This window comes from Paroedura picta, chromosome 8 (genome assembly GCF_049243985.1).
Source record: "Paroedura picta isolate Pp20150507F chromosome 8, Ppicta_v3.0, whole genome shotgun sequence".
Lineage (NCBI taxonomy): Eukaryota > Metazoa > Chordata > Lepidosauria > Squamata > Gekkonidae > Paroedura > Paroedura picta.
Genome location: NC_135376.1, coordinates 21,273,173 through 21,297,193, shown reverse-complemented (window position 1 = coordinate 21,297,193; position 24,021 = coordinate 21,273,173). Strand labels below are relative to the sequence as shown.

The window sequence follows — 24,021 nt, the reverse complement described above, 5'->3', positions numbered from 1 at the left end:
CGCCTCAGCCGGTCGCCAGGAGGCGGGCTCCGCGCGCGCCGCCGCCGCCGCCTGCCTCGGCCTTCCCTGCCTGTGGGGCCCGGCGGAGAAGGCGGGCTCCCGAAACCCGACTCCTCCTCGCGGGAGGCGCGTATTCGCAGGGCGGGCGGCAGGATTAGCTCATCTCGGCGGCGGCGGCAGAGCAGCAGCTCGTCCGCGGCAGCCTGCCTCTCCGCGCCTCGTCGCCTCGCAGCGCCCCTCCGCTGAGCGCCGGCGGCTGGCTGGCTGGCTGGGCGAGCGCGGAGCTCCTCGGGCCCCCTCTTGTGTTTCCCCGGCCGGCTCTGATGGCTCTGTGCAATGGAGACGCCAAGGTCAGTGCCGCGCCGGCGGGAGGAAGCGACGGCAAGGCAGGCGGGCGGGAGGGAAGGAAGGAAGGAGCCCCCTCGCTCCTCTCGTCTCTTCTCCTTTCGCGTTTCTTCGCCGCGCTCATGGCCTGGCCGCTTCCTCCGGGGTGCTTTGTGTGTGCTTGCGCGAGTGCCGGAGGCGGGCTGTGGGGAGGGTGAAGCGCCGCTCGCCGTCTCTCCTCCCCGGGAGCCCTTCAGGGACTCCCCCCCCCTCTCCCAGCCAGCCCTGGCCGGCCCGTCTGTCCGTCCGTCGCAGTGAGAGCGAGGCTCCCTCTTGGCGGGAGGCGGTGCGGAGGCTCCACGCCGGGCACCTGGGAGGGGAGAAGGGTGACTGGCACTCGCCTCGCCTCCCCCGCCGCGGGCACCCGGAGAGGAGGAGGAGGAGGAGGAGGAAGAAGGCGGCCGGAGCTCGGCCCCGAAGTCCGCCGCCCCGAAGTCCCTCCCCTTCCCCTTCAGGCACCTTCCCGCGGCGGCTTGTCCCACATGGCCGGCGGGGCGAGGGCCCTGGTGCTGCGGGAGGAGAGGCCGGCGGGGCGAGGGGTGGGGGGCTCGTGGAGTTCGCGGCGGGGCGGGAAGGAGCTGGGGGCTGCCTCCCAGAAGCGGAAGAAAGCCTGGCGCTAGCTTAGGGGCGAGTGGCCCCTCCCACCCCCTGTGGAAAAAGCGGTGGCTACGTCTTCCTGGATTTTAAAAACAGAAGAGAGTTTGTCTTTTTAAAATGACATTCCTCTCCACCCCGGGGGAGGTTAGAGCGGAGTGCGCGGTTCTCTCCTGTATTCTGCTCACAACAACCGTGTGAGGTAGACTTGAGAGAGTTGGATTAAAGGCGGCTTAATTCTATGTGCAGTTACTTCAGTCTGAGTCATTGAAGACGGAAATCGGTGGGCTTCGGCGGGAATAAGGCTGCCTAGGGCTACGAGTAAAAGTTAGGCTGGGGGGGGATTTGAACCCAGGCCTGGAGTGCTAACCTGTGTGGAATTATTCCAATCTAAGCGCATTATTTTCATTGGTTTGGCACTGGAGTAGTTCTGCAGTGGTTTACAGTGGTAGTTTGGAAACTGCATCACAACAAGCTTGCCTCTTTAAAAGATGTCTAGGTTGAGTTTCCCTCCACCCTGCTCCAAGTATATTTGAGTGCACTGAGAACTTAACGCCCCTTTAACTGTGCTTGGTGAGGTGGTAAAAGTATTTTCCAACACTCACTTCTGGATATATTCTTGTCTGTGAAGTGTGGATTCAAATCAATGAGCAGTTTCAGAGAGCAGAAGTGTTTTTAAAGGATGCTTGTATGGTGTGGACATTGTGTCTTTACTGCAAGACATTTCAGGAGCTGCTTGCCTTTTTCCTACTGCTCTTTGAGCTTGTGATGTGGGTGGGACAAAAACAGGGATAACCTTTATAAGACACACTTGTGTAGCAAGTAAGCTGCACGATCAAATTGCTTCTGTGCTTGCTTCCATGGTGTCTAATAGCTAGCTTCTTCAGCACAAGTGTAAAGCACACTTACTTCTATTACCTATGAGGAACATTTTTTCTTATATTTTTCTTGTATGGTAGTTGTGTGTGTTGTAGTATGTCCTTAATTCTCAAATTACAACTCTAAAGTTATGTATATTTGGTCAAAGTCAAATTTGATTTTTTAAAAAGGTTATATTCTGTCAACAATAAATAGATACAGTGTGATAACATGCTTTGGAATCTATCAGTAGTTTGTGCACAGAAGAAGATACCTGCTTGAGGTCTTAAACTGGTAGCATAACTGAGACCTAATGACAGCAGCACTTAATATGCCCAACATTCAGCTCCTAGCATTCCCCAGGATTTCAAGGGGCATTTCATGCTGCTGAAAGAAGTTGAGAAATTCTGCTCATATGTGGAAGACCTTGCACTGTGCTGGATCTGGCCCATAGTTTTTCCATAAAGGTCTCTTTCATACAGGATCTTTAAGCTATTTTAGCAAACAGATTTTTAAAAAATAGTTTCACACACCTTAAGGATAAAATGCAACAAAATTCAAATCAAAGCAGGTTTTGAAAAACCAGGATCAAGTCTTTACTAAGGAGGGCAGTATTCTGTCTTGAAGGTGTGTGAAACCTTAAAAACCATCCATTTGCAGAGCCAATATGAAAGGGTCCGAGAGATTGTGAAGCCGTCCTGCTCTCTTGTCCCTTTTTTGGTCTTTCATGCACTGGTAATGCAGGACTTTCACTTTCATGGGAAATCAGGGTTTGTTGATGCATTTAAACCACTCTTCATGACAGGCCAGGAGTCCAGACCTGGATTACATCCTTGTTAAGATTCCTGATTTGAAGAGAAGGGAGCATACTATAGTTTGTGGTTCATGTATAATCATTGATTTATAAATTGCTGTGGAAGCAAAAATGTTTATATTTCTGCCTGGTTAAGGAAAAGGAAGGAGAGAGTGAATGAGCTGAATTTTGTCCGAGGCTTGTTTACCTAATGAATTGTCATATATTTATGATTCAAGGCAATAAGATGTTTCTTTGGCCCTTTCTCTTCAGTTGCAGACATCATGCATTGATGATGGACTGGTGGAAGAAATATTATTTATTTGATTTAGGGACAAATAACTATTGTCTATGCCAGACAGAAGTACCTGTGGTCAGATGTGTTTCTTTACACAAGTAATTATTTAAAATGCAAAGTTTTTAACTTCTCTCTTGATTTTGTTTTTGAGGTTTTGCTGATCAAGGTAGTTTTCATAAGTTTTGCAGCTTCATCTTAACTCTGAGAAATTGTCCTTTAATTCTCAACAAGTTGTCACAAAAATACAAGTTTGCTTTAGAGATTCCTTCCAAGGGATTCGGTATCTGCACTCTTTATTAAAAGTATTTCTATCTCAGCCTTATCTGTTCATATGGATTGTAGGTCACAGTGTATTTAAAAATGCAGAGAAACCCCTTATAAAATCTGTGCAATACAAGCACAACAACAGTATGTTTTAAAAAGACAAACCATTAGAAAAATATAAACATCCACTATTTTTCAGCCTACTGGGAAAAGGTGCAAGACTTTTTTCAAAGTCAGTAAAATCCAACTATAACAAACTCAGGTGCCTATAACACTGGACTTAATAGCCAGCAGAATTACCAGTGTATAGTTAAAGATACCCAGTCTTTAGCATGCAATAGAAAACAAGAAGGGGTGATGTAAGTGGGAAGAGCATTCCACAATCATGGAGCTCCTATTGTATTTCTGAAGGACTGTATGGAGCATATTACCTCTATGGTCTGGATGGGATTGTAGGGGAGAGGTCATCCTTACAACATCATGACCCTTGACTGTCTAGGGCATGGGTAGTCAAACTGCGGCCCTCCAGATGTCCATGGACTACAATTTGCTGACAGGGGCTCATGGGAATTGTAGTCCATTGACATCTGGAGGGCCGCAGTTTGACTACCCCTGGTCTAGGGCTTTTATAGGTCACACCCAGCACTTTGAAATGGGCCCAGAAACTGCAGTCAGTCTAGGTGGAACAGTCCCATGGCTTTCATGGGCTGTCTCCCATCAGCATTCTGTCAGTTATATTTTGAATCAACTGCAAGTTCTGAATGTTCTTAAAGGCAGTTAGTGCCATGTAGAAGGTGTAACTGTATCCTAACCATGGTCAGTGTACACTGTCTAGGACAGGGCACAGCAGGAGAATTGACCAAAACGATTAAAAGCCACAGACACTCCTTGACTACCTGGGAATAGCTACAAGTTTTGGATGTGAACTTTCCAGAGGAGCATAACACCCACTCCAGGTCAATACCATTTGCCTTGTCTGCCTTAAACTTCTGTTGTAGTCAAGTGTGTCACTAATCCCAGATACAGGTTCAGAATTTCCACCTAAGACATCTGTAAAAAAAGGCTGCCATCTTACTTTGCGATGCAACACATAAATTATTCTTTTTAGTTAAAGGCATGCTCAGTTATTCCTAGGATAGAGAACCTAACAGAGATGCTTTTGCATTTACAGACTGAGGTACACCTGAGCACATTAATATTTCCCCCGGATTGTAGTTTTAAAGATTTGTAAAAGAAAACATATGATTTTATGTATGCAGTAGGTAACATAGTTGCTACCACTATGTTTTACTGGAAGCACTGGCATCTTTTGAATGCTTCAGATCAAGAGAAAAGATAGAAAAGGTATGCTAGTGTATGTTTAGGGATACTAGAAGAAGCAGGCCTGCAGAATGCTAAGAAAGGGGAAAGTTGAATTAATTCTTAAGGAACAGAAGATAAAACCTCTTTTAAGTAGACCTGGCCAGCTGTTTGGTATACTGCAATGTCTCTTTAAAACTTGGTGGAACAGGGAAAATCAATGGGAAATAGTTATTCCTGGAAATAACTTTACAGACAAGAGGGACATGTGGGGAGTTTGCTGTCAGTATTAAAGAGGGCCAAGAATCAAATAAACTAGAAAACTGCACTAATTGATGTATACCTCAAGGCAGGAAAGGTATTACCAAGTTTAAAAGGATGCCTGTGTGGTTATTAAAACCCAGTTCAAGGAAACCATAAAAGCTAGAAAAGGTTTTCTGTTAAAACTGGAAGGTAAACACCTCAACAAAGAGAATAGAAAGAAGCACAGGTTCGGGCATTACAAATGTAAGTTGACAAGAAGTGAATTTGACATGCGGATTGCTGGAAAGGTTAAGACGAACAGTAAACATTCCTTCAAATATACAAAGAGCAGGAAACTGGCCCTTTGAATGACAAAGGAATGAAAGGATTGCTTAAGAAAGATGTGATGAGGGTAGAGGACCTAAATTAATTATTTACATCTATTTTCACATACCCACAGCAGAGCTGCTGGTTTGGGCAGGGTATCTGAAAAATTGAACCAAATTGGGGCAATGAGAGGCAAAGTTCTGGGACTACTAAGAAAACTGAAAACCATTAAGTCTACATGGCAAAAACCTAAGGACATAAACTCCAATGTAAAACTGTTGGATCTGCCAACCAAAATGTAACTTGTTAAAATTGGCCTCTGTGCTAGGTGACACAAAGTGACAAATATACCAGTTTTTTTTAAGGGTCCAGGAATCTTATTGAGGTCAGTTAACTGAACATCTGTTCTAGGAGAATTCCAGCTCTCCTGAGGGTGGGGTCAGCCTCAGATGGCAGCAACGCACCTATTCAAGGCGCGAGCTGCCTGTTTCCCAAGCCGACCCCACTCTCCTGCCAGCTGCCATTACTGGCATGCTCCCTGGTCTATAGGAGAGGAGGCATAGTGTGGGGTCCCCGGAAGTGCAGAGCCTGCAGCACGTACCACATGGATAAACTGGCCCTGGATTTTTACATTATATTCTTCACTGGAGCCTTAAAGAAGTTATTTTACCTTGTCACCTCCACATTTTGGGAAATATTTGTTATTCATAAGCCTTGACAGGTGAAAAGTTTTAACATGTGACAATCCTCTTGGTGAGGTATGTACTGATTGTCACTATATAAGACAGTGGTCCCCAACCTTTTTCAGGCCAGGGACTGGGGGGGGGGGAGGCCCAGGAACCGGGGGAGGGAGGGAGAATGGCGCTCGCCAGCGGGCACAAACACGCAGGCGCGAAGCTGCCACACTTGCACATTTGTGCCCGCGCCTCCCCCCCGCAGTGCGGCTAGGCTGCGCCGCAGGGGGGGGCTAGCCTGCTCCACACCCACACCTCCCCCCCATCATGGCATGGTACCGGGTTGCGGCCTGGGGGTTGAGGAACACTGAGAAATACTCTCCACAATAAATTGATGGAATGAAATAATTTTGCAGCAGATTTGCTGTATTAGAAGTGAACATTGGAACTGGGCTTTGGGAAGGTGAATCAGTAAAAGAACCCAAAATTTGTATGAATTGTCTTCAATATCTACCTTATATCTTCTGCGCTAACAGATTCTAATTTGAATGAAGAAATGTGCATGCACGCAAGTAGTTACTCCTGAACACAGAATAGGCCACTGGATTGTTTAAGAACAATCTTGAGCCAGTCTACTCAGTAGTAAGTCCAGGTTTTTTTCAGTGGGCCTGCTTTCACAAAAGCATTCTTAGGATTGTGTCCTTTGATTCGTGCTGGGAATATGTTGCCGTGAATTGTTAATCAGTTCTGAATACTGTAAAAAGCGTATCGTGGATCCAGGATGTGAACCAGCCTATGTATAGCTGAACTTTAAATTTAGTGGCTGACGTTAAAAGAAATCCCAGTCTTCTCTTGGGCAGCCACTATCCTACTCGCTGCTTTCACACATGGAACGTGGTTGCATAATAAATGACATGGCACTGAAATGTGGTACTTTTGTTCAGTGCAGATCTCTGAAGGCCACAGCATCATGGGCCTTATGAGGCTACTTCCCCAGCCCCTGCCTTTGCCACTTGCTCAACACACTTCTGCCACAGAGCCCTCTTCCCCCCCCACAGCAGAGATGTTTCAGCACTAGAGCAAGAAAGGTCTATTCCATGGCATAAATTAACAGAAGTGGACACTAATCTTTATTATTTATTTGACATAACATAAGAACATAAGAAAAACCCTATTGGATCATACCAGTGTCCATCTAGTTCAGCATTTTGTCTCACACAGTGATCAGCCAGTTCCCCTGGTGCCTTTTGAACACGGAGGTTCCCCTCAGTTAGCATGGTTAGTATCTATTGATAGACTTATCCTCCATTAATCTATCTAATCCCCTTATAGAGCTGTTTCTTCCTATGGCCATCACTACATCCTCTGGCAATGAATTCCACATTTCAATCACTCTGTGATTAGCTTTTCCCTCAGATTTACGCAGTTCTTCGAAATTGCCAGCAAAGCAGATCATGAGATGACTATAAAATATTTTGTCATGTAATTGGTTTATTTGGTTGATCAGCCACGGACAGCCGCTTACTTCTCATGAATGAGATTATTTCTTTCAGTGTCCGCTCTTGTGATTTAAATTAATGTCCACAATCTGATAGCTTGAAAAGGGATGAAAGGGGCCTATTGTAATTTTACTCTGACCTCTTCCTTCACCATTGCAGTGTTCTTTCCTGAAAGAAGGTTTCTGATTCACATGCCAAAGAGCTCTTAGCTTGTTAATGATTTCCCCCCTTACTTAATTTCAGTAGTATTTGCATGCTATTCATTACAAAGTCCTGCTGTACCAACTACTGACCATCATGCTCTGTGAATGCTCTTAGAATGCATTCATATGATCAAGAATATGACATGGTTTAAATGTTTTTGGTGTGATGAACCAAAGCATTTGATGAGCGCTTGTTTTTGTGGATACCCCTTCCCCACACATAGCAGCGGCTTCAAAAAAGCAGTCCTGTCTAAGGAGCAAATGTTCTTGGACCCTTTGAATGAGAATATTCCCAAGCTACTCAATCAGCCTTTGCTCACCATTGTCATTTAAAATTCCACGGTACATTGTAGGTGAAGGGGGTTCAGTATCTTAAAATCTCAGAAGTCCTGGCATGATTGACTGTGATGTTGAAGCAAGTTAACCTGTTCAACATTCAGCAAACAGAAAAAAAAGAGGGGGGGGGGTTAGGAAAGGGAAAAGGCAATAGATTCAGGGAAACATTTTCTGGGGACCCAATATCGTTCCCATTTCCTCCATTTTCCTCACAGTAGCCCTGTCAATAACGTAGATTGCAAGTCACCCAGCAAACTTCCATGGCAGAGGAGGGATTTGAACCTGGGCCTCCCAGATCTTAGTCTCTCACCATTGATTTGCACTAGTTCATGGATTTACAGAGTTTGAATGGACTTAACAGCTAACCAGAATTTCTTGTTGTTCATGCCAATCTGTCCACTGCCAAGAGGAATTTTTTTAAAATGACTAATGTCATGATAAACTTTGAAGGCAGCAGAATACCTTGCCCATTGGAGCAGATGAAGGTGCAGCACCTCTGAGCTGGAGAGAGAAACAGGATATCCTCATCATTCTCAGAGGGAAAAGGTACATTTGTGATGCTAACCATGGCAAATGCCTTCATGGTTGTCCCTGTGTTTCATCTCATCCTTTAGTGGCTTTCTCCTCCTCCGCATGGTATTTATGAGGAAAGGCTCAGAGCAGGGGTAGTCAAACTGCAGCCCTCCAGATGTCCATGGACTACAATTCCCAAATGCTGGCAGGGGCTCATGGGAATTGTAGTCCATGGACATCTGGAGGGCCACAGTTTGACTACCCCTGGCTCAGAGGGTTTGAGAGAACAACCGCTCACATTTGCTTCCTAAATGGTAGTCCGCTGTAATGACCCTCCAAAGTTCTTTACATTTTGAGGGTGGAAATAGTTTAGACTTGGCACAAAAAACTGGCAGTAGTGAAACTGTTGCTTGTGCTTGTGATCTATACCCCCATCCTAGTTCATGTGTATCTCCATGGTCGTATCCACTCCCAAGTTGCTTTTTAAGTCTGGAACTTTAAAAGGTCAGTTTGAAGTTTCTCTCCATGGGCCTCTCCTAATTGGGATATATGTTATGGGGCCGAACTAGGCAAGACTGTGATTAGATTCCTTTTTTCTTTTAAGTGTTTTAAAAGTAGAATTTGCAGGGCGTTCAGAGCTGCATCTGAATTGTAGAAGTGGGCAAAGATGAAGTTTAATTCCCCCCCCCTTCATTTTTTTCTTTCAAGTGGTACCCCCTGGAGGTGCTATTAACCCTAGGAGAGAAACGTGGTATAGGTTTCAAAGAACTGTTCTTTTTATTTGGCATAGGAAATGGCCCAATGCTATTTATTCATCTTTTTCTACAAATAATCACTTAATGATATAGAAATTTTATTATGGTTTGCATCAGACATATAACAGAGGAAATCATACAATGCATCCCAGATAAAACATAATGTTAAAATACAAATATGTATATGTATTATTAAAAGTAACTTTAAAACTTGGTAGTAAAATGTATAGTGGATTTTTAAAACTAGAGCAGAAATAACTTTGAGCCTGAAACAAAATCCTCGTATTTCATTTTTCCTACCAGTTTCACGAACTCTACATACTATTGAACAAAATTTAGCAACAGGTTTAGTGATTTTGGGGGATTCATCAGACGGTAGTTTATTGATAATGTCTGTCATATGTGTTACAGTTTGTCCTAACTTTTGCTTTACAAAGGGATGGATGAACTCCACTCGGGCCTCGGCATAAAAAGGATAGTACAGAAAAAAATCAATGTACAATTGAGTTGCATTTACCATGGTAGTAAAATTTGGAGGTTTAAAAATGCTGGGTGATAAAGAATAACATGAATGTAACTGTACAACAGTTTCAGTCATTACACAAGTCTTCATAATGGAGTAGTGTCAAATGTGGCTTAATTTTGGGCCTTTCCCTTCTGCCCTGATTATCTGGAACAACCTCCCAGAACTCTTGAGAAAATCTTTAAAAAAACCCTGGCGTTTATTGACAGCTCTGAAAGGGTTTCTTGAATAGGTGGGAATTATTTTTAATAATGTTTTCAGATGTTATGTATTGGACACGATGACCATATATGGTCATGTCAACCCTCTTCCCCAAATGGCTAATGGCCTGGAGTGGGAAGGGGAGGAACCTCGGGTGGACATGTACACATCTATGCCTCCCAACCATATTTTGCACAATTGTGCCACTTCTGGAATTTCTTGAAGCCTGAAAAATGTTTCAGGGGTTTCTCAGTGGTAAAAAAAGTTCAGAAAGGCTGGTTTAGAAGGATGTCTGCAGTTTCATAGAAGGGCAGCAGTATGCATTTTTTAGATAGCAAACTGATATAGGAATTCTGTGACTCGCTTCCAGCCAAAGACTGAATTGTATTTTTATCACTTTAATTCTGGGTAATACTGTTACCCTCATTGTGCTGTAGATTTCTAGCTGAAAGATAGGCTTATAACTACTTTAAATAAATGAGTAAAATCTTTTGATCGCAACCAGAAGGTTTAAACGTTATTAGATTGAATAAAACATAGTCCGCTCTAGTGTCTGAAAATGCCCTCCATGTTAAAGAGCCATATTGATCTTCTATTTGGTGCATAGATAAGTTCAAGAAGGCTTTGCAGTACAGCTCTGGCATGCTTTGAATCACAATCGCCTTTTTACTACAGGGGTGGGGATTATGGAAATATGCACAGGCCATGCCACTTTCTGCATGAAATGCTTAGTGATGTAATACGTGGACAGGGTTCTGTATTTTTATATGGCCTCATACCTTTCCCCCATGAGCACCACTTCTTATGCTGCACGAGGGTGCAGATATAGCCTGTCTGAGTTTTGGCCACGCTTAAAGGTTTGCTAGGGGTGAACAACTTAGGTGACAATTGAGTCATTCATGGTATTACCTGAAAAAGCATCTTGATCTGGCTTTCACTTTTGGTGCTATCTACCAGGCTGGTGAGAATAGTTTGTTGCTCATTCTTGGGTTTTTTTTAACAGTTCCCTGATCCTTGTGGAATAGATTCCCTTGGAAGTCAGCCTGTCTGCTTTTGGATGAACACTAGCCAAATACCTCTTATGTAGAGTCTCTTGTGGCGCAGAGTGGTAAGCGGCAGAAATGCTGTCTGAAGCTGTTTGCCCATGAAGTTGGGAGTTCGATCTCAGCAGCTGGCTCAAGGTTGACTCAGCCTTCCATCCTTCCGAGGTTGGTAAAATGAGTACCCAGCTTGCTGGGGGTTAAACGGTAATGACTGGGGAAGGCACTGGCAAACCACCCCGTATTGAGTCTGCCATGAAAACGCTAGAGGGCGTCACCCCAAGGGTCAGACATGACCCGGTGCTTGCACAGGGGATACCATTACCTTTACCTGAATGATTATGTATATTGTAAACATTGATATATATTTCAGTTGTTGTTTTTAATTCCCCCGTGGCAGGAGGAAAAAGTTGAGTTAGCAGTTTTTTGTAGTTAATAAATCCAGTAAAATCTATTTTACAGGAACTTCCTCACCTGTTTGCCCTAGAAGCAACTGTTACTTGCCAGAGGCAGGGCTATTTACAAGCCTGCTCTCTGATGACCCTCCTTGCTCCCTTCCAGGGACTTGTGTCATCTCTTCCTGTAGCAGCAAAAATAAATAAAATAATAAATAACTAAACCCACTATTGCTTGCAGGTTGCAGTCATATTGTGACAGTTAAAGAGCTGTTAAGCTGTAAATTCCTACTTTCTAACTGAATATTGTGGGCCTCCAGTCTTTTACCAGCTGCTAAGTAGAAGTTGGTACCACTCTTTATGGCAGCGATAGCTGCTGATTCTTGCAGCATTGGTGGTTCTAGAACAGGGGTGGCCAAACTGGCCCTCCAGATGTCCATCGACTACAATTCCCATACGCCTCTGCCATAGAAATTTGGCTTCCACAACAGCCAGTGTGGTATAGTGATTAAGAGCAGTGGACTCTGGAGAACTGGGTTTGATTCCCCACTCCTCCACTAACAGCCAGCTGGGAAACCTTGAACTAGTTACAGTTCTGTTAGAGTTCTCAGCCCTACATACCTCAAGTATGTCTGTCTTGGGAAAAGGAAGGGAAGATTATTGTAAGCTGATTTGGGATGCTTTTTGATAGTTTAAAAAACTCTTCTCAGCTCTCACAATGTAACATACCAAGGATCTGTATAAGGGGGAAATGTGTTTGTTTCCCATACTTTGGTTATAAGGCAAAAGCAGTTCTTCAGACTTGCTGTGCACAACTTCCAGAAATGCCAGGTGCCTTCCAGGGCTTGGGTTAGTGAATGGGAAGAAGGTTTGAAGGCTCAGGGAAGGCCAAAAAGAATTAAAAACTTTATTTGCAGAAAGCACTATGTGCTGAACTTTGCTTATTAAAAGTCGTTTCTTATATATTCACCACTTCATAGGGTGCTATAATTTTTTAAAACTTCAGTATAAAGAGTCTTTCAGCATTGTAAATAATAAGTTGTTTACAAGGTTTTATTAATTATGTTGAAGACCTGTCTATACCAAGACACTGCAAGATGCTTTGCTAATAATTCCCAGTTAGTGCTCTTTTTAAAAGACTTTATTTGATTTGCTCTTGTAATCTTCTGTTTATGATAAAGTGCTTATTTAAATAATGTTCACAGTTGGAGAATACCGGAGGAGATCTCAAGGATGGTCTCTGCCGTTACGAGGGAGCTGTAGTCATACTTGATGCCGGTGCTCAGTATGGGAAAGTGATAGATCGCAGAGTCCGAGAACTGTTCGTCCAGTCGGAGATCTTCCCTTTGGAAACGCCAGCCTTTGCCATCAAAGAACAGGGATTCCGGTAAGATTTGTCTTTGTGTTGACACTTTTTTTGCACTTTAAATGGTACTCTCAGAATAGGACTTCTAACAGTGCCTTCATTTACCTTAAACCACTGGGCTGCCAAATTGCTATGAAAATTTTTTGTTTTTTCTCATCTCAGTTTAGACTTTGGGAACCTTGAATGATCTACATCAGGGGTAGTCAACCTGTGGTCCTCCAGATGTCCATGGACTACAATTCCCATGAGCCCCTGCCAGCAAATGCTTACAGTCCTCTTCTCTGGATCCACTTTCAGTCAGATTGTTTGTCAGATAACTCAGCAACTGACTATAGACAGCATGGCTATGCAAGCTCCCATTGTGGTTCGCCAACACCCACGAAAGTTCTGCTGAATAGAACATTGCAAATATAGTGGCCTCAGGGGCAGTGGGTTTTATTCCCTTCTGGAGTTGCAGTTCTATGGTGTTTTTTTAGAACTGTGCTTCAGTTGGTTTTTGGCTTTCATGTATGTCAAGCATCACTTGTATTTTTGTTCTTTTTCCCATTAGTAGAAGGGCCTCCACTAGTGAAGTAGCAAACTAGTACATTTAGATGACCAGTGTAGGCATACAGTCTACATTTCAGTGAGGATAGTATTCAGTGAATTCAAGTGGATCTGGAATACAAAAAGCTCTTCTTAGAATGACAGTGCTTTGCCCCTTCTTCCCTCCTACTTTCTTTTAAGGCATTCAGTCCAGTGTTGTTGGGCTGCTAATGAAACAGGGATAAAGGGTGACAGAGATCTGTTACTTCAGAAAAGGGTTGTTATTGTAACACTTGTTTTTCTATCTTCTTCACCTGTCCTTTGTCTGACAAATTCTTTTCTGCCTTTAAAACATGTCCACTTCTCTTTTTGTATAACAACAACTGTTACGTTCACTTTTGATACATCTGTAGGAAAGATGATGCCTTTTGTATGCCTTTCTTCTGAGAAAAATTGATATTGTGGTCCCAGTTTTGTCACAAATTCAAACAAAGACATGTACTGAGCACAACTTGAATTATGACTATATAAAACATTAGGGAAGTGAGTTCAGCTAACAGATTTTAAAAGAGTGTGATAACCAGCATGGCATAGTGGTTACAGTGTCAGATAAAGATCTAGGAAATGAAGGTTTGAATTCTCACTTGCCATGGAAGCTTGCTGGGTGATTTTGGGTCAGTCACATACTCTCAGCCTCACATACCTCACAGGGTCATTGTGAGGATAAAATGGAGGAGTGGAAAACAATGTGAGCCAATGTGAGGTATAAATAAAAATAAATATTTACTTCATTTAATAGACTGTACACATTTAATCTGCTGTTATCAACAATAAGTGGCCAAATATGACCAGAAATAGTTTTTTCAGTGTTGGGAATTCAAAACAAAACAAAACAAATGGTGCTAAGGAATGTTGCAGGATTTCCATATTAAATCACCACCAGTGTATTCACTCATATGGTTCGTAACTTGCTCTGTCACAAGAGTTCTTGGTTCATTAATTGTTTCTGTAAATATAAAGTGTGATTGTTCAGTAAGAAAATGGATTTGAGTTTGTTTAGAAACTGTTTTTCAACATTCAAAAATGTGCTGCTTAAGCAGATTTTTAGGGACAAGGTAGAGCCTGTGCTCTCTGCCCTCACTGTGTAATATCATGGGTTAGTGATATCTCATTGTCTTCATGGCGTCATAATGCCCTCATTCTGTGTAATTCGCAGTTGGCTGGGTTCTTTTAATTAGGAAGTAGAGTGGAAGCTCTGATGTAAAATATAAAATAATAATAATAAAATGCAGTTGTCTATAGCTTGAAATGACACTGTTGAAGGAAACACTTCACCATTTGATTGTATACATTGAACACGTATATTTGATAGAGAATTTCTTTCGGTAGGAGTAAGCTCAACAGGGGCAACACCTGTGGAGTCGTGACATTTTCTAAGGGCATATGTAGACCCAAGTAGTGAAGGTTTTTTGAGGTTAGCAATAATTCAGGCTCCTGTGGGGTCAGGGAATGGCAGCATATTTGAGGTTAGAGCTTCAGAAAGATTGGTAAGCTAGAACCCATTTCCTTGACAGGCTGTTTTTCTCTGTACAACATTACAGTGATTTTTTTTCCTCATGAGAGAATATTAAAACCATGCAACCCCCCATATCCTATTCAGGAAAAGCTTTGCTACTTGATTCAGTTCATTGTATAAATAGGCCCTTAGAGCCCTCAGGAAAGTCAGAACTCCTCTGCTGTTCTCTGCAAAGCTCATTCCTACCCACTGAGATTTTCTCCTATTAAAGATAAGCTTGTACTGATCTCTTAGCTGCCTCAAGAATTGCGTTTCAAGCCTGTGTAGCTTCTGGTTTAAGTGAGACATCAGTCTCAAAATGAGCAGTGTGTGGACAGCAGATCCATGTGCCTGCGGAGGCAGAGCACTGCTTGTTTTTGTTATTGAACATTGTACGTACACTTCCCAGCAAACAGAAGCTACAGTATTTCATAAGCTGTTGAGTAACAGCATGGTAAACCTGAAACCAATTGTGATAAGTATTGAGAATAAAATAGATTAATTAAATAGGTTAAAGCACAGATTTTATTTATTGAAAATATTTTTGCCTCATCTTCTGAGACTAAAGATGGCAAATAAATGTGTAAAGTATTAGTTGGTAGGATATTATCAGATTATTCCACATTTTAAGATCTTAAGTAGGGTAAGTGGGTTACCAGCTTTGATCTTTTAGAGGATGAGGTTTTTTTTAAAGTGGAATATTACTGGCAAACATAAAGTCTCATTGGTCCATCTACTCTAGCATCCTGTTTCACACAGTAGCCAGCCAATTCCCCTGGAGATCGAACAAACAAGAGGCCATAGAGCTTAAGCCCCTCCTTTTAGCACTTGTATTCGACAGCTTACTTCTTCTGAATTTGAAAGTTTCCTTTAGTCATTGTGGCAAAGGATTCACAGTGCTGCTGCAGTGTTTCAGTTGTGTAAGACACAGGTTAATTTTTATCATTCTTTGTAAATCAACTTGAGTGTGTGTCTAAAATAGGGGGTATAAATTATGATGAAATTTATATCAGGCTGTGCTGAAGTACAGACTGCAGGACCATAGCGACTGCTGTCTTTCTTAGAAGGGTTGTATGCCTGTCATGCAGTGTCTAATTACATGATCTACAGCGATCATGTGGGCAGATGGTGTAATCTTTATGTTGATAGGTAATACATAAACTGGGCACAAGTAAGGGCTGATGATTCTTTAATCTCGCTTTGGAAATTCTCCCACTGTGGGAGTCCATTAAGTCATGAATGATATAGTTGAAAGCTATAGAAATCTTTGCAATCACCCTAATAACTTATTTGCTTTCTTAATTTCATTGGAAATATACCCCATATTATTGCACTAAATGTGGCAAAAGCTACCAGAAGAATGTACATTGGAGCTCTACAGTATAGTGTCAAAACTTCAGAGTCTTTCTATATTTTACAAAGAATAATATATATTTTAAAATTATTGTAATTAATATTGTTTCTCTAATTGCTAGAATGAAAAAAAATTATGTTAATTGGCTTGGAAGCCTGTGCTTTAAAGCCAGTAGTTTGTATGATGGCTTGGATTAAGAACTGATTGTGCAGATTAACTGTTGGGGAGGGGGGCAGGGAAACCAAACCATTTGTTATTCTAATCTGGTAGACATTTATGGATGAAGATGTGAATATGCATATGAAGTTTGTCCTGCTGCCATGATAAATGTCCTTTGGAAGCAGAAGTAAAAATACCTTTTGTTAAAGTGCTGTGTGTGTGTGTGTGTTTAAGAACTAATTACTTTTTAAAAATCTGTTTCCTTGCAGGGCTATCATCATATCTGGAGGACCAAATTCAGTTTATGCAGAAGATGCCCCGTGGTTTGACCCAGCAATATTTACAATAGGCAAACCAGTTCTTGGAATTTGCTATGGCATGCAGGTGCTAGTTACAAATCTTCACTGTTGTTTGAATGGTTGTGTGATATGTCATAGACTTAAGGACAAATTACCGCCATTAATTTAGTGTATGCGCCATCTGACTATAGCAATAAAATGTGGGAAATTTGTGTTTTGGAAGGTAAAGTAAGCAAGTGGTGACAATTTATTTTTGAAGAAACTGAGAAATGATGAATTCCCTCTTCCATGCCTATCATATGTAGCACTTAGATTCTTCCTGTTCATTAACTTGTTACTCTGGTCAAGCAAGGTATGGTCTGTGTATAGACACAAGGTTTCTGCCGATGTGTCTGCTGTGTGTTATGCAGAAATGTGTGATGTGCAGCATTATATATGTGCAGGAATAAATATGATGGCTATCTGTCTGGCCTTTTTGTGGCAGTAAGTGCTTAGGTTTTAGTAGTTAATTTAAGCTTGACATTTATTTGTGCCCTTGAGAAGTTCTGGAAGTATTAAGATACTAGGGGCAGTTTTAATACTTGCAAAAAGAACTTTTCTTTCATCCTCATTGTTGCTGCATCATTTATAGAAGCACCAAAGTCTATAAAGTGCTGAAATGAATAAAATATATGTGTTCCTTCCCCAAGGTTGCTGATCCAGTTAAACGCATGAGGCATTATAAGTGGGAAAATGGTAGGGAGAAGGACTGTACAGGGCTAGTTCAGCAAGACTGGAAGGAAGAAAAAGTTATATTCAGATAGGTCTAACAGAAACAATAAATAAAAATAGAACATGAAGGATGGAACAGGAGAGAAAAAAGTGTTTTTAATAATCCGTTAAGCGTGGACAAGGAAACCTGCCATTTTTTTAAAGGGAAAGTTCTACACATAAGGGAACCAAAAAAGGAGAAGCATGCAGTTAAGGGAATGGTGCAAGGAAGTGTAGGCCTGGTAAGATCATTAGCGTAATTAATGTATGAACCTACAAGTACAATAGAAAGCAGTGAAAGTTTGGATGGTTCAAGGGACTATTAAGGTGCTTTAAAGTTAGAAAAAGTTTAATGAGGAGCAGCAGGTTATGGATATGTGGTAGAACTGATTGCATCCATGTTTGCAACCATCTGTTCCCTAGATTGAAATTCTGTGTTTGCAGGACTTGTGCAGCTGTTATTGCTGGATGTTGGGATCTTAGTCTGTATAAGCTCACATCAGCAACAGTCTGTTCTCAATGATCTTTCTGTATTCAGGAAGAAGGACTTCTCTTCGGAGATACGGAAGCCCATTGTGGCACAGTGTGGGTAGCCAGTAGGTCAGAGTGGGTTTAGTACAACTGCTGAGGGTTTTCATTTTGTTGAGTTGGACATCAAGCTTGTGTACATCGGGGCTATTGAGCTACACTGAAGCACCATATTCCACAGTGCTTTACCTCAGTCTCAAAGCTGAGTATCTAGGTGCTATAGCAGAGACAGCCCAAATTGTACCATAGATACAACATCTCCAGTGATTCAGTGATAGTTGTTATGTGTTGGAGACACCAAGAAACCAGATATTTGCCCTCTTTCCAATTTTCCCTCTTTAAATTCCATTGCGATCTTGGAAAAGAGCTGATAACTGGTTATTTTAATTCCTAACTTGAGGATTGCAGGTTGATGCTATGTGGGAAAGCCTTTTAAAAAGTCTGGGTATAGGCAAGAGCTCTGGTCAGATGAAACAGATGTTAAATTGGGGTTGAACTCTATGTTCCAGGTCACTGATCTGAAGGTGCCTCTGTCTCTAGCATTGAAAATGTGATGCAAGATGTACTCCCCTAACTTACTCTGATTGTGTGGATGTCATTGTGGATGTTGGTCAATACCAGCTTCACATTTTCAGTGTTGCTTTGGGCATGCCATTATGCCGGTAATATCATATCCCACAATTCTCACTTTAAGGCTGGCATGATTTTTGTTAACAAGATGAGTTTCTTGAACAAGAGCTAAATCTATTTTATTGGCCAGTAAGATTCCCCCTTCAAGGATCGCTGCCTTGTTGTGGCAAGGGGGCTTGCGTAGTTCAGTGAAGCTATGAGCTATACCGTGCAGGGCCACCCAAGACGGACAGGTCATAGCTGAGAGCTCTGACAAAAGGTGATCCACTGGAGAAGGAAATGGCAAACCACTCCAGTATCTTTGCCATGAAAACTCTATGGACAGTTCCAATAGGTATAATGATATGACGCTGGAAGATGAGCCCCTCAGGTCGGAAGGTGTCCAATATGCTACTGGGGATGAGCAGACGGCTAGTACGAGTAGCGCCAGAATGAATGAAGCGGCTGGGCCAAAGCCGAAAGGACGCTCAGTTGTGGAAGTAACTGGTGGCGAAAAGACAGTCCGATGCTGTAAAGATTTTTATTCCATAGGAACCTGGAACGTCAGATCCATGAATCAAGGCAAGCTGGACGTGGTTAAACAAGAAATGAGAAGACTGAACATCGACATTTTAGGAATCAGTGAACTAAAGTGGACAGGAATGGGTGAATTTAATTCAGATGACCATCAGGTATACTACTGTGGACAAGAATCTCACAGAAGAAATGGAGTAGCCTTCATAATCAATAAGAGAGTAGGAAAAGCAGTCTTGGGATACAATCCCCAAAATGACAGAATTATCTCAGTTCGAATCCAAGGCAAACCATTCAACATCACAGTGATCCAGGTCTACGCCCCAACCACTGCTGCTGAAGAGGATGAAGTTGATCAGTTCTATGAAGCCCTACAACACCTTCTAGAAGCAACGCCAAAAAATGATGTGCTTATCATCATGGGGGATTGGAATGCTAAAGTAGGAAGCCAAAAGATAACCGGGATAACAGGCAAGTTTGGCCTTTGAGTACAAAATGAAGCAGGCCACAGGCTGGTAGAATTTTGTCAAGAGAATACAATGGTCATAGCAATCACTCTTTTCCAGCAACCCAAGAGACGACTCTACACATGGACATCACCAGACGGTCAACACAGAAATCAGATTGACTATGTGCTCTGCAGCCAAAGATGGAAAAGTTCTATCCAGTCAATAAAAACAAGACCAGGAGCTGATTGTGGTTCAGATCATGAGCTTCTTGTTGCAAAATTTAGGCTTAAATTGAAGAAAGTAGGGAAAAGCACTAGGCCACTCAGGTATGAACTAAATCATATCCCCGACGAATACACAGTGGAGGTGACAAATAGATTTAAGGAATTAGATCTGATAGACAGAGTGCCTGAAGAACTATGGACGGAGGTTCGCAACATTGTACAAGAGGTAGCACCTAAAACCATCCCAAAGAAAAAGAAATGCAAGAAATCAAAATGGCTGTCTGAGGAAGCTTTACAAATAGCTAAGGAGAGAAGGGAAGTGAAAGGCAAGGGAGAAAGAGAAAGATACACCCAATTGAATGCAGAATTCCAGAGAAAAGCTAGAAGAGATAAGAATGCCTTCTTAAATGAACAGTGCAAACAAATAGAAGAAAACAATAGAATGGGGAGGACCAGAGATCTTTTCAAGAAAATTGGAGATATGAAGAGAACGTTTCATGCAAAGATGGGTATGATAAGGGACCAAAATGGTAGGGACCTCACAGAAGCAGAAGAGATCAAACAAAGGTGGCAAAATTATACAGAAGAACTATACAAGAGCGAGCTTAACATCCCTGATGACCACAATGGGGTAGTTACTGACCTGGAGCCAGACATCCTGGAATGTGAAGTCAAATGGGCCTTAGGAAGTCTGAGCAACAATAAAGCTAGTGGTAGTGACAGCATTCCAGTTGAACTATTCAAAATCTTAAAGGACGATGCAGTAAAAGTGCTACACTCAATATGCCAGCAAATTTGGAAAACTCAACAATGGCCACAGGATTGGAAAAGGTCAGTTTACATTCCAATCCCAAAGAAGGGCAATGCCAAAGAATGTTCAAACTACCGCACCATTGCACTAATTTCTCATGCTAGCAAAGTTATGCTCAAAATCCTACAAGCTAGGCTCCAGCAATATGTGGACCGAGAACTTCCAGAAGTACAGGCAGGATTTCGAAGAGGCAGAGGAACTAGAGATCAAATTGCCAACATACGCTGGATCATGGAGAAAGCTAGGGAGTACCAGAAGAACGTCTACTTCTGCTTCATTGACTATGCTAAAGCCTTTGATTGTGTGGAGCACAACAAATTGTGGCAAGTTCTTAAAGAGATGGGAATACCAGAGCATCTTATTTGTCTCTTGAGAAATTTATATGCAGGTCAAGAAGCAACAGTGAGAACTGAACATGGAATCACTGACTGGTTCAAAATTGAGAAAGGAGTTCGGCAAGGCTGTATACTGTCGCCTTGCCTATTTAACTTGTATGCAGAGCACATCATGAGAAATGCGGGATTAGAGGAGTCACAAATTGGGATCAAGATTGCAGGGAGAAATATCAACAACCTCAGATATGCAGATGATACCACTCTAATGGCAGAAAGTGAAGAGGAACTAAAGAGCCTGTTGATGCGGGTGAAGGAGGAGAGTGCAAAAGTTGGCTTGAAACTCAACATCAAGAAAACAAAGATCATGGCATCCGGCCCTCTCAATTCCTGGCAAATAGAAGGGGAAGAAATGGAGATAGTGACAGATTTTATTTTCCTGGGCTCCAAGATCACTGCAGATGGGGACTGCAGCAAAGAAATTAAAAGACGCTTGCTCCTGGGGAGGAAAGCTATGGCAAATCTAGACAGCATCCTAAAAAGCAGAGACATCACCCTGCCAACAAAAGTGCGTTTAGTCAAGGCTATGGTCTTCCCAGTTGCAATGTATGGCTGCGAAAGTTGGACCATAAGGAAGGCCGAGCGTCAAAGAATTGAGGCTTTTGAACTCTGGTGCTGGAGAAGACTCTTGCGAGTCCCTTGGACTGCAAGGCGAACAAACCGGTCAGTCCTAGAGGAGATCAGCCCTGACTGCTCTTTAGAAGGCCAGATCCTGAAGATGAAACTCAAATACTTTGGCCACCTCATGAGAAGGAAGGACTCCCTGGAGAAGAGCCTAATGCTGGGAGCGATCGAGGGCAAAAGAAGAAGGGGACGACAGAGAATGAGGTGGCTGGATGGAGTCACTGAAGCAGTAGGTCCAAACTTAAATGGACTCCGGGGAATGGTAGAGGACAGGAAGGCCTGGAGGATCATTGTCCATGGGGTCGCGATGGGTCGGACACGACTTCGCACATAACAACAACAACAAGATTCACAAACAAGTATTGGTATTTAGACTTGCTTATACCCTCAATATTAATTTAGCAAATTCAGATGCCACTACCCCTTGTCAAGTACTCCTGAGAAGGATTGGTTGATTGTTTCCATGTGTGTGCTGTAGCCAGGAGATCCTACAATTATCTGGCAGCTACAAGTTCTAGCTCTTTAGCATTATCCAGGGTATGCTATGAGAAGGCAAGCTAGAATTCCACCCCAAATCTAGTATAACTGGCAGAGAATCAAAAGGATAAGTGATAGGTTTAGGGGAAAAAATGAAACTAAGAACAAAGGCAGGCACGGGAAAAAAAGGAGAGACAAATTGGCAACAGGAATATTACGATCAATAAGGGGGAGCAGGTATAACAAAGGTGGAATAACAGACATAAGTAAAATATTGGGGGGGGATGCAAATTGCAAGGAGGATGAAAGAATGAGCAGAGTGGGACCAGAAAATGGATTAAAGAGAGTTTGAATAAGCAGGGAAAATGAAGATGACTGAATTGGATGTATGATTTCTGTTGCAGAAAAATAAAAATATATGAATAGGATGATAGTGTAACATGATCGAGAGGAGGATAAATCGAAACATAAATAAAATAAATAACATTGTTAGAAAGAGGTATTCAGCAGCTTTGCCTTAAGAGCAAAACTAGCATTAAAAAGGGACAACTTAAAGATAATGAAAAGTAGGACAAAGATTCTCTTCTAGAAAACTGAACAAATAAAGTATTACTAGGCACAGAACAAAAACATACAGCAATTGAATTGGGGCAAAAGGTGAAATTAGCAAGAAGATAAGCCACCTCTGTTCCCTGCAGGAAGAGGATGTCGGGGAAAGGTTAATGAAGCGCAAGAAAGAGCAGCAGGGGTTTGTTGTCACTGGAGAAATCCAGGTTTCTGGGAAAGTAAGGAGAGACAAGAGAAAGAAATTATGTCTGTGCTCAGAAGTCATGACAAACCTGTGTCAGTCCACAAAGGGCAGTGTCACAGCTTGTTTGCTGTGTCCCCGTTTTTCCTCTTGCACACAAGCCCAGAATTAGCCACTTTGGAACTCTGCCTCCCTCAGTAAGTTTGCACAAGACGGTGGTGCGTCAGTTCTGTTAATCTCTGCAAAATCAAACCACTGCTTCAAATGCACAGTGACAATGTGGAGTGAGTCAAGCATAACAAATGCCTCATCAAAACACAACACCCTCCAATAGTGAGGCTTTGTGCGGGGTTCAAATGCAATATAGGAAGAAACAATAATAAAACAGGCATTTAAATTGCTAACTGTCATAGTAATGTTTATATGTGGAAGGAAATGTCTGTGAAGCTGGATATCCAAGATGAAAAACGCTGGTCTACTGGTGGTCTGAGTGGAACAGATAATCTTCCACTGTGATGTGATGGTGAAGGAATAATGAATGTTTTTTGAGGGTTTTTTGCATCTGGATGAACACTGTAATAAGAGAAATGGAAGTGTCATCTGATTACTTTATAATACAGCTCACTAAGGAACTGGGTCTCAGAAGCCAGAAATAATGATTACTTCTGTGTCAAAAGCAGGCATATATCTACATTATTTTTTATGACTAATTGGATAGAGGCATTCATTGAAATTCCTGTGTCTGAGCTGTACCAGTTCAGATGGCAGGTGTGGATTCACTTGATTATTTCTCCATGTGGAAATTTCTTGCACCTTGAAAACATAGGAGCCAGACAAAAGCATTATAACCTAGAATTCTAGTTCCATGTGCAGGGATTGATTTGCTTTTAATATTGGAGAACATTCAATGATGTGAATCCTCAGCTAAATTCTAGAGTACTGCAATCCAGAAAGAGATTTACCACTTTCTTTACTTTTCATGAAGTGACCTAGACCTAACAGCATAAAAGTAAATGTCCCCTGGGTTCAGTGATAGCAAAAACTATGCACCAGATGTTTCCCTGCAAGTTTTGCTTAAAATTGCCATCTTATAATCAGGAGGATTTAAAAGCAGTGAGGGGACTTAGTTGTTGTTCCTCTGGAGGAAGTGCTTGGGAAATCTCCAGAGTATATGTGCCAGTGGATGAAAGTTCATAGTTCACATTGTAGCATGGCGTGAACTGTGGTGAAACACATATTAGGTTTATGCAGTAGTAAAATACATTCCATCAGCACACATGAAAAGAAGCCACTCGATCGCAATGACACCCTAGGATCAAATGTAAAAGAACTAATTAGGGCATAGAAAATTTCTAGGCATGCATTTGTTTGTGTTAACAAGCCTGCTGCCAATGATGAGGCCAGACAGTGCTATGTAG

General features: G+C 42.1%; 1 protein-coding gene across 2 annotated transcripts in view; it reads left to right on the top strand.

The window, feature by feature from the left end:
- Nucleotides 1-44: 44 nt before the first annotated feature.
- The window catches only part of GMPS (guanine monophosphate synthase), a 44,295-nt gene continuing 20,318 nt past the window's right edge, over nt 45-24,021 (top strand). The window contains exons 1-3 of one of the 2 annotated variants that reach the window (XM_077348619.1): nt 45-350; nt 12,405-12,586; nt 16,428-16,542. In XM_077348619.1, the coding sequence (XP_077204734.1) occupies nt 324-350; nt 12,405-12,586; nt 16,428-16,542 (324 nt within the window). In that variant the 5' untranslated portion in view covers nt 45-323. Of the gene's footprint in view, nt 351-3,974; nt 4,148-12,404; nt 12,587-16,427; nt 16,543-24,021 lie in introns of those variants that run through there. The other variant, XM_077348620.1, reaches the window with a different exon arrangement.